Raw genomic sequence first — 14,328 nt, 5'->3', positions numbered from 1 at the left:
TTGGTGTGCCCCTTCCCCACCTTAAAATTACCATTTTCCAAACATTTCAGCACTACAGCTCGGGTCACCTGGAGCTCCTCCTTGTCCTGCCCAGGATTTCTTGCTTCTCCTTTTAAAGTCAGTATTCCAAAGTCAGGGAAATGCCAGGTTAACCAGAGCACACTAAAAGACCAAATCAAACAAGGAAACGTTTCCCTCTGCCCTTTTCACCTCAGACCAGGGCAATCAGTCTTTCCATTATGACACAAGCCAGTATTTCCGAGGAAATCCAGGTTTTTTGGAGAACAGAAGGTCTAAAAGACTAATGGATTAACGCACTGAGCCACCACATCTGCTGCCACGGGCTAAGGAAGCGATGTGGGAATGTGTTATTTGGCAAAGAACATTTAGCCAAGTGGTTTAAGCTCAGCCCAATCCCCAGATTTCCGTGGGGAGCTGTCGAGCGTCTCTTTGCACCGAGGAGAGGAACCTTTTATGTATCTCGAGGAAACGGAGAGGCCTCAAATCACTTGGAAATATCAAAATATTTGTCCCTCCAGTGACTGTTCTGTAAACCCAGCGCTGAGTCTCGCTGAGGAATCGTTCCCTATGTAGGTCAGGAAAAGGAAAGGCAAAAACTCGTGCCCGAGTCCTGCACAGGGACAAAGGCAGATGAAGAAACTGAAGTATATTTTTCATTTTCCTGCCTCTTTCCCCTCGTGCAGCACCGGCTTTTTCCAGATTTAGAGAAAAAAACCCAGCACTTGCAGATATGTACAAAAGTTTATTTTACAAACAGCAACTACTTTGGAATAACAAAATTGCAAAAACATAGACCAAAGTTAGAAAACCAGCTCAGGGGGATGTTTTCTACCTGAAGCACAGTTGAACAGAATTCACTAAGTGCCCCCCAGCCCTTCCCTCACCCCCCTCCCCAACCTGATGGAATTTCTTTATAAAGCTTTATATTCAAGATATGAAAGACTTTAGTGGCTTTGCAGTAATTTTTGATAACTACAGTTAACTGATTGACCATATTTCTATTACCTTTTCCTGCCCCTTAAAAACTCAAATCAGCTCTGATCTATGATAAAAGTCTGATTCTGGAGCTATTTTTTTTTTCCCACTAATAAGTATTGAATGGTAATGGTTAGATTTGTATATTTTGTTACACATGAGCCCTCTAGTTCTATTTTCTTAGTTAAGAGACAAACAAGTTACACCTTTACTGAAAGTGATGAAACTGCAACAAATGTTCCTGAAATATTTGTTCAAGACTCTGAGATGGCTCTTGCTGTTAGAAGCCTGTCTGTAAATGCATCTTGCCTCGAGTAGGAAATGGATTTAAAGTTACAAAAGAAAGACAGACTGGAAAGGGTCACAAGCACACACTTTGTCACTAAACTACAAGTGTAGGAAGGGGGAAAGTTCAGAATTTTGGGTTCTCGTAGAAAAGTGAAAAAAAACTCTGTGGCAAATTCAACTTCAGGAACGTGCAGAGAAATGTCTTATTCAGCTGCTGCTGGACAGAAATGGAGGGAATCATCACAGCCTGCAAACTTCCCTTTGAACTTGCTTTTCATGTTTCACAAGTATATGAAAAAAATTATCTAATTTGGGGTGGTTTAATTCAATCAAAGAGAGAATGAATTGATGCCTAAGCGAGAAATAACCACTTTTAATTTTCAAAGCTGTTGGGGCCTGATGAGATCACACACACACACACAAAAAATTAAAAAAAATCATTTCCAATATTTGAAAACATTTGAGAAAAATGAAAGCATCTCCTGCTATTACAGAAAGTCAGTAATGAAAACTATTATGATACAACAGAGCTCGTTAGCTCTAATCAAACAACGTTAAGCCTGTTGTGTCACCACAGACCCCAATTTGCAGGTCACATTGTGCCATTAAAAAATCTGGTTCTCAGCACCCAACTTTCTAAACCCCCGAAAAACTTCACAAATTATTTTACAGCAACTCAGCCAGAATATTGCAAAACTTACTCAGTGGTCTTCAGCTTAAATCTATTTATTTTTTGAAAATTTTTGGTAATAAACTTCTAAAGTAAAGTATGGTTTTTTCATCAGGCATCCCAGAATTTTTCTAGTCCCATCCCTTTAACAAGCTGGAGTTCAGTATCTGCAGTATATCTGATATTCCCTGTATGGAACATAGGATGGGATACAGCTACAGGCAGTTCATAAAGGAATCCTTACGGTTGGTTTTCTCAAAAAAATAATCATGTCAGTCTTTTAAAAAGTGCTTTGGACAAACTCATGACACACTCAATGCTTTAACAACATCCCAAATGTGGTGGAGGATGCCAAGCACTGTAATAGGAACTGAAATGAAAGTCAAGAAGTGTTTAGGAACACTTTCTTCAGTCTCCGAAGGACACTGCTGTTTATCACAAAATTCATTTTTGGAACATAAAAAGTTTAGACAAGTTGGACATTAAGCTCAAAACTCATTCCCATCACACTTTTGCTTCACTGCTCGTCAGTTTGACAATTCCCACCGTGCACCATCTCACCTTTTCCAGCAGAATTCCTCAACCTCACAGTTCAGGAGGGATTAAGACAGAGTGGCAGCTTTGTTTTCATCGCCTCTGTCCCGTACAGAACGCAACGATCAACAATGGAGACAGCACAGAATGCAGATTCCAGCATTTAAAAAAAAGCATTTTCATAAACTAGAAACGGCAGCCTTGGTAAGAAATTGACTTCACAGTTTAATAATTGCTCACAGACATTTCCCAGGAAGGGGCACAAAGCCCTTCAAGGTGTTTATTTAGAAACAGACTCTGCTGCACCCAGAAAAAGCGGTGCCGGCGATTCCTCTGAGAGTCATCCATGGCTTGGAAAAGCGAATTCAAGGAAACAAAACTGCTGGGTTATTATATATATATTTTTTTTTTAATTATCCTGTAAAAGTTGCATTTCACATTTAAAAAAAAAAAAAAAAATTAAAAAAATCAACTCGGCTGTGGAGCTCAGTCCTTGTCTCTGTGAGCTCAGAGGCGAGCGAGTTCACCGGTAAATGGGGAAGCTTCAGCCAAGTCAGCAAACAACCTTCACTTGGGACACCGTCAAAACAGTTTGTTTGGTTGGTTATTTTTAATGTAACACTGAAGAGAACGATGAAATCAGAGTTTTCATCCTCAAAGAAGTGTTTTCAGCTGTATCTGCTGCTTTCACTGGGGCTCCTGTTGTTGGAGTAGCTGCGATCGCTGTCGCTGTCGGAGCCGTAGGACCTGCCGAGAGAAGGTGGGAAACACCTCAGAGCTGCTTCCAATCTGAGCTTCAAATTCAAATTTACATCATGTAGACAACACTGGTGAGGCAGACACAGGGAAGAAAAGACAGAGAAGTCTTTCCCAGGGTGGTGTTTGTTATAACTGAAGTACTCACTGAAGGACACTCAAAACTGAAATAATAATTAACTTTACATGGTGTTGCCCTAAGCTCTTTGGAACTCCTTGCTTTCTCTTTTACAGCTAAAAACCACCCAAAACTAATGTTTTTAGAAATGCTAACAGCTGACTGAGAGATACCTTCTAACACATCTGATTTTATATTGCAAGCATCTTTTAACTAAGATAATGTCACAAATCCTTGCTTTACACATGTTGTATTTTCTTGTTTCGAGAAGGAGCTTGAAAATGAGGCCCCAGAACCACAAGAGAAGTGTGTGTGTGTCTGCAGGGTGGAAATTGTGTATTAAAATGGGTCTGGTTTATCCAGAAGAATCCCAAGCTCAGCACCTGGCCAAACATCAACACAAGAGTCCAGATGGTTTCAGACAAGCCACAGGAAATATTCCAATTACACAGAATAAGCTTTCATTAGAGATTTTTTTTTTTTTTAGCCTCCTGCCTGCAAGGGAAGCTTCCTAAATGAAAGGTGAGCATATCCTAATCCAACATTGCTTCTTTGAAGCTTCTCAACATAATAAAACAATGATTTTGCAAGTTTTTTTCCACGTTCTTTGTTAATCTAATTAATTTCCCCTCAAACACATGATGAAAGTTGTCTTGTGGAAATGGGTGAGAGCAAAACCTTTATGAGGTGGTATAAAGTTATGAAAAAATGAGTGTGAGGAGGGCAGAGGATGAAAATTTACAGCAGTTGTAGAGACCTGTATGATTTATGACTAATAGGGGACATATTAAAAGGTATAAAACCAATCATCAGTGATATTAAATCTATATCTCTCTATATCTCCTGCTCCACCCCTGACCTCTGTGAAATGTTCTCGCTTGCACTTCTATAAATCCCCTGGACAGAGCAGAATAGAATTTATTCCAAATTCATCAGATTTGCAGGTAAAAAATTATTCTTTCAAAATACATTTTAGGAAGTTTGCAAAGCAATTTTTTTACTTTCCCTTCCAGATTGTTTTAAATCCACTTTTGCAGTTTAAACCAAGAAGAATTTACCAACCAATGGAATTCTTTGCATACCAGGTAGCTTCTAATCCATCACAGGGAACTTCATTTAAATCTTAAGAGTTAGTTCACTGTGTAGTTTTTAAAAATCACTTAATACTATTTAAAAAATCAGAAATCATAGAATCATGAGGGTTGGAAAAGATCTGTAAGACCACCAAGTCCAGCTGTTAACCCAGCACCAGCACTGTCTTTCCCATTAAACCACGTCCTCAAGTGCCATTTCCACATGTTTTTTGAGATTTCCAGGGATGGTGACTGGGAAAATGTGCAAATTTTGAATGCATCCATACAATGAACTGGAACTCAAAATCTTTCTTATCCTGTTTTTCCCCACCCTCACATTCGGTATGCCAGGAGTTCTGACTTCCTCACTCACGCACACGCTCTGATTTTAACTGGTTTTAATTATTACTTTTTTATGCCTGGGGGAAAAAACCCAGCACATTGGCCTTTCTTAAACATCATTAAGTATGTATTTAGCAAATTTTTTTTTCCCCTCAAATCCAGTGCCAAAGCACACCTGGATCTGCGGTCGTAGCTCCGAGACCGTCGGTAGCTGTCGCTCCTTTTGCTCCTGCTCCGGCTCCTGCTGTAGTAACTGTCGTACGTGTAGGACCTACTTTAAAGGGGAAAAGAAGGTAAATTTGTAATTTCTTGTTGTCTGAAAACCTATTTTATGTGCAGGCTCAAAGGTGATTTATATACAGAGGTGAGGGGCTGGATGGAAATGACTTTGGAAGGATGCGGCGAACAATTCTACGCTTTAGAAAGGTTTCCACACGACAACAATTATTTCAAAGCAGCAGTAAAAATCTCGAATTTATTCATCTAGAAATGACATGATAAGCATCCATAAAGTTTTGTGGTTTCTCTTTCTTGTGAATGCAGTAAAAATCTTGTTTGCTAAGTTGAAAACAAGTGAAGTGATTCCATTTATAACTCGGTTTTATTTTAACAAAAGAGGGGGATGTTTTCCCTATTTCTCATCTCATATAATCACCTGTAACTGCAATGCCAGGATATTTTGGTTACTTCCAGCTTTTAAGTGTCTTATATTGATTTTGCTTTGATCCAAGTTGTTACAATGATAGTCTAGTTTTAAGTACCACAGATCCCTGGAAGTGTCCAAGGCCAGGTTGGACGGGGCTTGGAGCAACCCGGGATAGTGGAAGGTGTCCCTGCCCACGGCAGGGGGGTTGGAATGAGATCCTCTTTAAGGTCCCTTCCACCCCAAACCATTCCAGACTCTATGAGATAAAGGCATTCCTAAAAAGTATTCTTATAAATATGTATTTATTTATGCATGTATATTACAGTATATATAATAAAATACATAGTTATAACGTAAGTTATTCTTATATATCATGTAATTATATATAGCCTATTTTAAAGAAATATAAGTAAAAAGTATTCTCACACTAAGGTATTTTAACAGTAATACATTTATTGGAGAGTTTGTACACAACTATAACCCATACCTGGATCGACTGTGATGACCATAAGAACTACTTCTGGAGCGACTCCTGCTGTAGCTTCGACTGACAAAATCAAAACCAGAGAGAAACGTGAAGTTAATAAATACAAGTGCTGAAGAGAGCAGGGGGAGCGAGAGCAGAACAACCTGTCTTGCAGCATCTCCAAACAAACTCACCTCCGGCTCTTGTAACTGTGGTAAGAGCTACTTCGACTCCTGGAGCGATCCCTGCTGTGCCACCCTCTGCTCCTGCTTCTCGAGTAGCTTCTTGACCTGCAGTGAACAACAGGACAGAACAGAACTGAAGAAGATGCAAAAGAAGTTCTAAATCTTTATCTTTTAAGTTAAATATTTATTCCATGCTTGCCATTAAGTTGCTCACGGGGCTGGAGCACCTCTGAGAGCTGGGGGTGTTGAGCCAGGGGAAGAGAAGGTTCCAAGGACGCCTCAGAGCCCTTTACAGAGTCTAAAGGGGCTCCAGGAGAGCTGGAGAAGGACTTGGGACAAGGGATGGAGGGAAGGACAAGGGGGAATGGCTTCCCACTGCCAGAGGGCAGGGTCAGATGGGATATTGGGAAGGAATTGCTTGCTGTGAAGGTGGGCAGGCCCTGGCACAGGTTGCCCAGAGAAGCTGTGGCTGCCCCTGGATCCCTGGAAGTGTCCAAGGCCGGGTTGGAGCAACCTGGGATAATGGAAGGTGTCCCAGCCCATGGCAGGGGGGTGGAACTTTACAGTCTTTCAGGTGCCTTCCAACCCAAGCCACTCCATAATTGTATAACACTGTGCTGCTCAGAAGAAAAATGTGAGTTGAGTAAGAAAATCATGCCTTGAAAAGATGAAAACTTCCAGGTTCCCAGGGCAGGCTGTGGGAGCAGCACAAACTTCTTACCTATATGAATATGTAGAACTTCGGGATCGACTCCTGGAGTGACTGTAGGATAAGGACCTCGTTCTGTGTCTGGATTTGGACCCAGATTTACTCCGTGACCTACTGAGGCTCCTGGAGGGGCTGTTGTCATCTCTGCCTGGGGATTCCTCCTCACTGGAACTTTCCTGGTTCCTGGGCCGCCGATTGAGCCGGGCAGTTTTCCTGACCTCATCAAACAGAGACCCAGGTCTCACTTTATTCTTGGCTTTTATTTCAATCCTTAATCCTGCTGGTTTAGGCTCTGGTGCTACTGCTACACTCTTAACCTCTGTGGCTGCACTGATTGCTGCTGGTTGCAAGTTACCAACACCCTGCAAAGGCTTCCATTTATTGTCTACCATATTGCTTTGTGCACTTTCAGTCATTTCACTTTTTAAACCACAGTCTTTAGCACCAGACACAGAGTTATTTTCTTGCCTTCCCGTTTCTTTTTCTTCTTTAATATTAATCAAGTCTCTAATGTTGTTTCCTAGTTTGACAGTGTCTTGCTCAGGGGTCTCAACCTGTGGCTCTTTTTTGATAGCAGCACTTAAAGCCTGGGGTTTAGGAGTGAGAATGACAGGAGACAAAACGTCCACATCCACCTTCCCTGGCGAGTTACGATCGGGAGTGCAGATCTCCATGTTGTCATCTGTCTGAATAACATCCTCCAATCCGTTCTGGTTACTTTCCTCAGCTTGTTTCATCTCATTCTTGCAGGCAGAAACATTTATTCCTGAGTTTAAAGCACCGGTTGCAGCGTTTGTTTCAATGCTCTCTTTATGAAGGTTGCTGCGATCTGGGGAGGCCTCACCTGTGGTGTTTTTACCTGAAAGGCTTTCACTCACACATGACTTTTCACCATTTCCCATTTTATCTGGGACTATTTCATCCTTTTCATAAACTTGTTTTTTATCCTTTATGTCCCTGGTAAGCTGCTTTTCTTTTTTATCATCCTTGGTAATGGGCTTTTCATTTATCTCATCGTCCTCTTCTTCCCCAAACTCGAGGGGGGGCTGCCAGTGAAACATCTCTTTTCTTTTCTGGACTTTGTGTTTTTTCTCCTTCTTCCCTTTGGATTTTTCTTTTGGCTTTTTGGAATGTGACTTTTTAAGTTGCTTTTTCAACCCATGCTTGTGTTTTCTTGACTTGCCTCGAGTGTCTGCCGAGCTGGAACAGGAACTGTCAGATTCAGAAGATGACAACTGTTTGTTTGTCTTCCAGTCGGAGCCCAAAAAGCCTTCGGAGGAATTGGACTGTTTCTTTATCCTTTTGGTGACACTGAGCTCTGTATCAGACCCTGAGGTGGCCTCTCCTTCTTCTTTACCAGAGGAGGGTCTGGAATCCCCCCTATTATGCCTTGCCTCTCCCCTTTCGGAGTTGGACTCCGAGTCCCACTTGCTGCCCGAGTAGGATTTCCGTTTCGTTTTCGCCCCTCCCCTGGGTTGCTCCAGAGACTTCTCCTTCCCTGCTTTCCTTCTGGAGCGATCAGAATCCCGCTCACACCTGGACTTCTCCTCCCCTCTCTCAGAACTCAAGCTATTTTTACCCTGTTTCTGAGCTTCCCCCTCTAACGGGAAACGACTTTCCTTCTCCTGGGCCGCTTTGGCTCTGGCGGAGCGCTCGCTGTCGCTGGAGAAGTCCGAGGATGACAAAGTGTCGCTCTCCTTCAACCCTTGGGAAGACTCATCGTAGTCTTTGGGGTGTTTGTGAGGCAGGGGACTCTCCGAGCTCGTCTCCTGCCTCAGTTTGGGGCCCCGAGCTTTCTGATCGCTGCCCGTGGATTTCCGCCTGTTGCCGTGTCTGTCCTCGTCGCTGAGGGAATAGTAAGAGGTGGACTCGCTGTACCCCGAGCGGTCGCTGCGGTATTTGCTCGGTGACGGGGACCTGCCGGAAGAGCGGGATTTTGTCCTGGAGCTCGATGGACTTCTGGACCGTGTGTAGGATCTGGAGTAGGACCGACTTCGGGAGGACCTGCTCCTGGACCTCGGCCAGCTCTCCGAGCTCCTGTCACTGCGGCCTTTGGAATACCCGCTCCGGTCGCTCTCCGAGCTCCGCTCCCGCTTGTGGTAGGAGGAGGAGGAGGTGTTGGCCTCTTTAACCACCACCAGACTGTAGTTAGTTTGGGTGGGTATTAAATGGGTTGTTTTAGCTTTCATTTCCTGAATTCGCTCATAGGATGGCTTCCACGGTTTCTGCCCAGGTTTCCACCTCGAGGGGGGTGGGCTGTCACTCAGGGGGATCACAGGGAGGCTTTCCGGGACAACCGGTGGGACGACAACTTTGTCACTGGGCAGCAGAACTGCTCGGACCGGCTCGGCTGCCTTGGCCAACTTGGTGTCGTTTAATCGGGTTGAGATATTCCGTGGAGAACTGGGAACAGTCTTTTGCTGCCTGGGGTTAGAACTGGACCGTGACCTACTTCGAGATCGAGATGATTTAGAGGCTGATCTCGATCTAGAACTTCTTCGGGAGTAAGACCTTGATTTAGACCTGGATCTGGATCTGGACCTGGATCTGTAGTAAGAGCGAGACCCTCTGCTCGATAAAGACGATGAGCTCTGATCTTCCTTATCAGACTTGGACCAGTCCCTTCTGGAGGAACGTCTGGAAGACAAGGAAGAAGAACGAGACTTCCTCTCACGATCACAAGACGACTTTGTCCTCCTGTGGAAGGAATGAGAAGATTCCCGGTCCGATGAGGCCGAAGCTTTCTTTTTTTTCGTTTGCTTGTGCTTCTTGAAATGCTTCTGCTTTTTAGACTTCTTTTTATGCTTCACCTTCTTCTTCTCTTTCCTGTGCTTCTTGTGATGGCTGGAGTATCTCACAGAGCTTAGGTCAGCGTAACCATTGTGGGACCAGGACCTGGATCTCCGGGATGCACTTCTTTCATCCCATCTGCTGGTGCATGGGTCACTCAACCTGGAAAACAAATCAGAAAGCCCCACACTGAGTGGAAATCCTTTTATAACTGCAGATAAATTAAATATTTTTAAAAATGATTTTAAATCGAGATATAAAAACCTGACACACACACACACACACTTTACTACCAGGCAATTGTGTTCTGACTGAGCTTCTTGAACTCATTTTAAGAACTACATCACTACCAAGAGCTACTTCTCTCTAAGAAATAGATCAGCCAACATCAGCAAATTTTGCATATTGTAGAACCTGTGTGAAGAAATTTAATGTTTTCATTACCCTTGTCCACAGGACTTTGACCTCTGCAACAGCGAGACTCTTAAACCACTTTTATATATTAAATATTTAAATATTTCATTACTATTATTGCTAACATTAATATAGTTATATTATTATTAGATATTATTAAATATTTAAATTTTAAAACATCTCAGTACATAAAAAAGAACCACTAGAAACATTTGCAATTATTCAGTAATGGTTATACATAATATTTTTCACTTTTCCTTTTGAGGTTTCTCTCTCACTATTTGATAAAAGCTCATATTTGCTGTCAGAAATTTTGGAGACCTGGCTTCCACCTATCATACAGCTTGCAGCTGCAGAAAGAACATATAAGCAAAACAATACAGGGTTGGTGGATTCAGCTGTCTCACTTGGTACCCAAAGAATCCACATCACCCAGTTCGGGGCTAAAGGAAACCATGGAAGTTTTTAGGTTGGGAAAGACCTTTAATGTGACCAAGTCCAGCTGACAACCCAACACCACCACCTTGTTCACCACTAACCCCATGTCACAGAATCAGTGGGGTTGGAAAAGACCTCCAAGATCATCCAGTCCAACCCAAACCTCCCCTGGCACAGCTCCAGACTGAGCTCTCTTGTCCTACTGCTGGTTCCTGGGAGAAGAGATCGACCCCCACCCAGCTCCCCCTCCAGTCAGGGAGTTTTGGAGAGTGCTGAGTCTCCCCTGAGCCTCCTCCTGTCCAGGCTGAGCCCCCCCAGCTCCCCCAGCCTCTCCTCACAGCACTTGTGCTCCAGTCCCTTCCCCAGCCTCATTGCTCTTCCCTGTCCCTGCTCCAGCCCCTCCCTGTCCTTCCTGAGCTGAGGAGCCCAGAACTGATGTCCTCAAGTGCCACATCCTTGTTTTCTCTGAACATTTCCAGGGATGATGACTCCACCACTTCCTTGGGCAGCCTGTTCTTTACAACCCATTCCATGAAAATTTTATTTTCCCTCATATTTCATCTAAACCTTCCTGGCACAACTTGAGGCTGTTTCCTCTCATCCTGGTCCACCTACGTGGGTACATCTACACAAGGTCTTAAACACTGTGTAAAAACAAAAAAAACCCCAGGCTATAAAACTTATAATAAGGTTCTTACTTATCTCCTTTGCTCCACTTCTCCCCACTGGGAGGTCGGTAGGTCCTCAATCTCTGCATCTCCTCTTTCCAGTGAGGAGGGGTCTCGCTGCTCTCGTCATCCTCGGATTCGGAACACGAGCGGGATCGAGGGGGGGTGTGGTATCGCTGGGAAGGCACAGAAAAAAACATGATGCAACCATCTTTCTTCCACAGTAAACTGTGTCTTTTCATAGCCAGGGTGTTTTACAAAGCCTGAGGGGGGCCAGAGGCTCATCATTTCTTAGCTAAACATAAAAGGAAGGATGAAGGAAGAGGCCATGGATTCCCTTTTGGAATAACACAATTACTGCAGATAACCACGTTTTTTTTCAGGATGCTAAAGCACAGATGTTTCACTTCAGTTAGCAGACACTTAACTGCTCAGATGAGCAAAGACAAGCCCTATTTCCAAAGTTACTGCTGTTCAGCTCTGCAGAAATGAGAATCCAGTTTAAAACACCTTCCAAGCAATAAAAACCAGGAAACCAAAGCAAAAAAAAAAAAAATTATGCAGTAGGCAATAAGAGCTACTTGTGCAGCAGAGAAAAAAACCTCTAATATTGTGAATTGTTGTTTTCTACTACCCAGTTGGATACACACTCAGGTAAATTCTGTGAGGAAATCAAATGCTCCTTGATTCAATAAAAAACTCATCTGGATTTGACTCAATTATTCTGAGGTACTTTTGAAAGCAAGAGAGAGGGGGAAAAAAATGTTGCCCCCCCCGAATAAAATCAGAGATGCATGTATTGATTTATTCAATTAATTACAAAAGTCTTTAAGATACCCTGTTTATATAAAAAAAAAATAAAAGAATAACCTACCACTTAAAGCTAATTTGGGCTGAAGCAATGACTACTTTAAAAAAGCTTTTACAGATGACTGGTATATAACAGGCTGTGAAGGTATCCTGGATCTCCCTAATTCCCAAATATGATATTCAGGAACATCCTGGAGTCTACAAATTCTAGAAAACATCAAACAACTTTGCCCCAAACAGAACCTGTTGCTGATCAGATTATTAGAGATGGCAGAAAAATGTGTTTCTCCAACTAAGTGCTGGCCCTAAGTTACACCTTGTTCTCATTCTTCATTTTTTTCAGGAAGATATGATGAAATGATGATTTTCAATGATGAAAACATGACAGAATCCCCCAAACCTGGCAAAACCCAATTCCACTCAGCTTTGAGTTATTTTTCTTAAGTTTTTATCTATATAAATATGCAAAAACATCCTGTTTTAAAGGCTTCAGTGGATCCCACGAGTGTCAAACACAAACACAAGCTGTGTCAGATGCAAAGGCAGCCGCCACATTTCACATCAAGGCTGGAAAACTGGGGTTGAAGCTCAACCCCTCCAATACCTTGGTCCACCCCGTGGCATCCAAACTGTTAATTTTGTGGCTTGAAATAACTGTATCCTGGGGGATCAGTGGAAAAAACACTTCCCAAATCCAGTGGCTGTTACGTAAGAAAATCACGCTCAGAGGAGTCTCAGTTTAAGCCCTTCTAATGAAGCTTTTAATTACAATATCTATGATATATTGACATATGTACATACACTTTTCCTTTTTGAGAGCTTCCACTTGCAAAAACATTTGGCAGGGCCAAGGCTTGTTTTGGTTTTATGATTCCCCAAAAGCCACCTGCCAAGCTGATGCAGGAAAAGGTTCTCCAGGAGAAGAATATGCTGCAACCCAGCAGAACCAAAAGCACAATTACAGCAGCTTTTCTTACTTTCTCCCCCTTGTGCTGACTGAAAAACAACAGCAGAGCTGTGCAGCATTTTGGGCCTGGATTTTACGAGTTATTAGAGGAGAAAAACTTCTGAATTCTACATCAGAAAGGGCTGCAGACACTCAGGACACTGCTGAGCAGCTTGGTCTGTCTCATGTGCTGCAGTCCCAATGCTCAGAGGAAACACAGGGAGATCCAAAGAACAGGGAAGAGGAAAAGCTCTTGTCACTTCTCTTGTGGCTTGTGTGGGATGAATCTGCTTGAATTAGTTTCCATCTTTTAAAAGAAATAACTTCATTCTTATGTTTGGAGACTTCTTGGGGCTGAGAATGAAGCATTTGCTTTCCCAGACTCTTAAGACAGCAACGAGAAGGAATGAAATCCTGCATTATTAAAACCAACCTCCTAAATTAGAATGCAAATAAATACATGTGGATAAAGCATCCCACAAAGCCTCCAGGGGAAGTCAGAACTCCATGTCCAGAGAAGATGCTCTGGGTGAGAGGAAATAAAGAGATCAATAAATAAAATTGTCACATACTATTGTGCCTCTTCCTTTAATTTTTCGTCCGGATTTGGAGACTGATGGTTTCTGGTCAGTCAGAACTGGAGTGGCATCAAGAAGCTTCCTACATAAAAATCAATAAAATATGAGCTTGGATGAAAAAAAAAAAACCCAAACCCCAGTTAACCGAATTTGAAGTTAATAACGAAAAATATTCATCATCTTATTCATTCATTTTGAGGCAGAACTAAGAAATTCAGCGTATTTTCCAAGAAACGGGACAATTCTGCAACAAAAGGCAAAATCAACATGGATTTGTTTTCAAGGAATTGTGCAGCCTGGTGTCCTTACACATAAATAAATGCTAACAAAGGGCTTGCAAAATCCTGTTACGAGAGGTTAATTTGTGTTTGGGGTACAAATCCTGAGGGCAACACCGGGCGGAAGGGGTTCAGGATCTCAGTTCAGGAGAGTTCAAGGGTTTTAAAGGCTTTTTGTTTGGGAAAGAAGAGGGAATTCAAAACTCCTTTTTACAGTTTGTGTAATTTCCTTAAAAGAAGCAGTTGCAGAGTCTTTGGAAATACGAATGATGTTCCATGAAAAGACTTACAGGAGACTAAACCATTAATTGAAATTAAAACAACAAACAAACAAAAAAACAACCACCCAGCCCCCAAACCCAAAACAAACAACAAAAAAACCAAAACAATCCCCCCCAAAAAAAACCCAAAACCCAACTCCACAAAAAACAACCCCAAAAATAATCCCCTCACAAAAATGCCCAAAAAATCTGCACCAAAACAAACAAAAACAAAAAAAAAACTCGCAAAAACTCAAAAACCCCCCAAAACAACCCCAAAACCTCCCAAAACTCTCCAAAAAAACCCAAAAAAAGGCTAAAAAAAACCCCCAAAACAAACAAAAAAAAAACGAACAAAAGAAC

The 14,328-nt window shown here is 42.4% G+C and overlaps 1 protein-coding gene across 9 annotated transcripts in view; it reads right to left on the bottom strand.

Annotated features, from left to right (window-relative positions):
* Positions 1-743: 743 nt before the first annotated feature.
* The window catches only part of NKTR (natural killer cell triggering receptor), a 39,147-nt gene continuing 25,562 nt past the window's right edge, over positions 744-14,328 (bottom strand). For 7 of the 9 annotated variants that reach the window (XM_050309510.1, XM_050309520.1, XM_050309547.1 and 4 more), the window contains 7 exons: positions 13,422-13,509; positions 11,124-11,269; positions 6,796-9,735; positions 6,084-6,179; positions 5,911-5,970; positions 4,953-5,051; positions 744-3,235 (listed from right to left, as the gene is read on the bottom strand). In XM_050309510.1, the coding sequence (XP_050165467.1) occupies positions 3,157-3,235; positions 4,953-5,051; positions 5,911-5,970; positions 6,084-6,179; positions 6,796-9,735; positions 11,124-11,269; positions 13,422-13,509 (3,508 nt within the window). In that variant the 3' untranslated portion in view covers positions 744-3,156. The remainder of the gene's footprint in view (positions 3,236-4,952; positions 5,052-5,910; positions 5,971-6,083; positions 6,180-6,795; positions 9,736-11,123; positions 11,270-13,421; positions 13,510-14,328) is intronic. The other 2 variants (XM_050309529.1, XM_050309540.1) reach the window with 1 other exon arrangement.

The sequence above is a fragment of the Myiozetetes cayanensis genome, unplaced genomic scaffold (genome assembly GCF_022539395.1).
Source record: "Myiozetetes cayanensis isolate MyiCay16 unplaced genomic scaffold, myiCay2020 scf1, whole genome shotgun sequence".
NCBI lineage: Eukaryota > Metazoa > Chordata > Aves > Passeriformes > Tyrannidae > Myiozetetes > Myiozetetes cayanensis.
The sequence above is the reverse complement of the archived record's forward strand: the minus strand, read 5'-3'. Positions and strand labels throughout refer to the sequence as shown.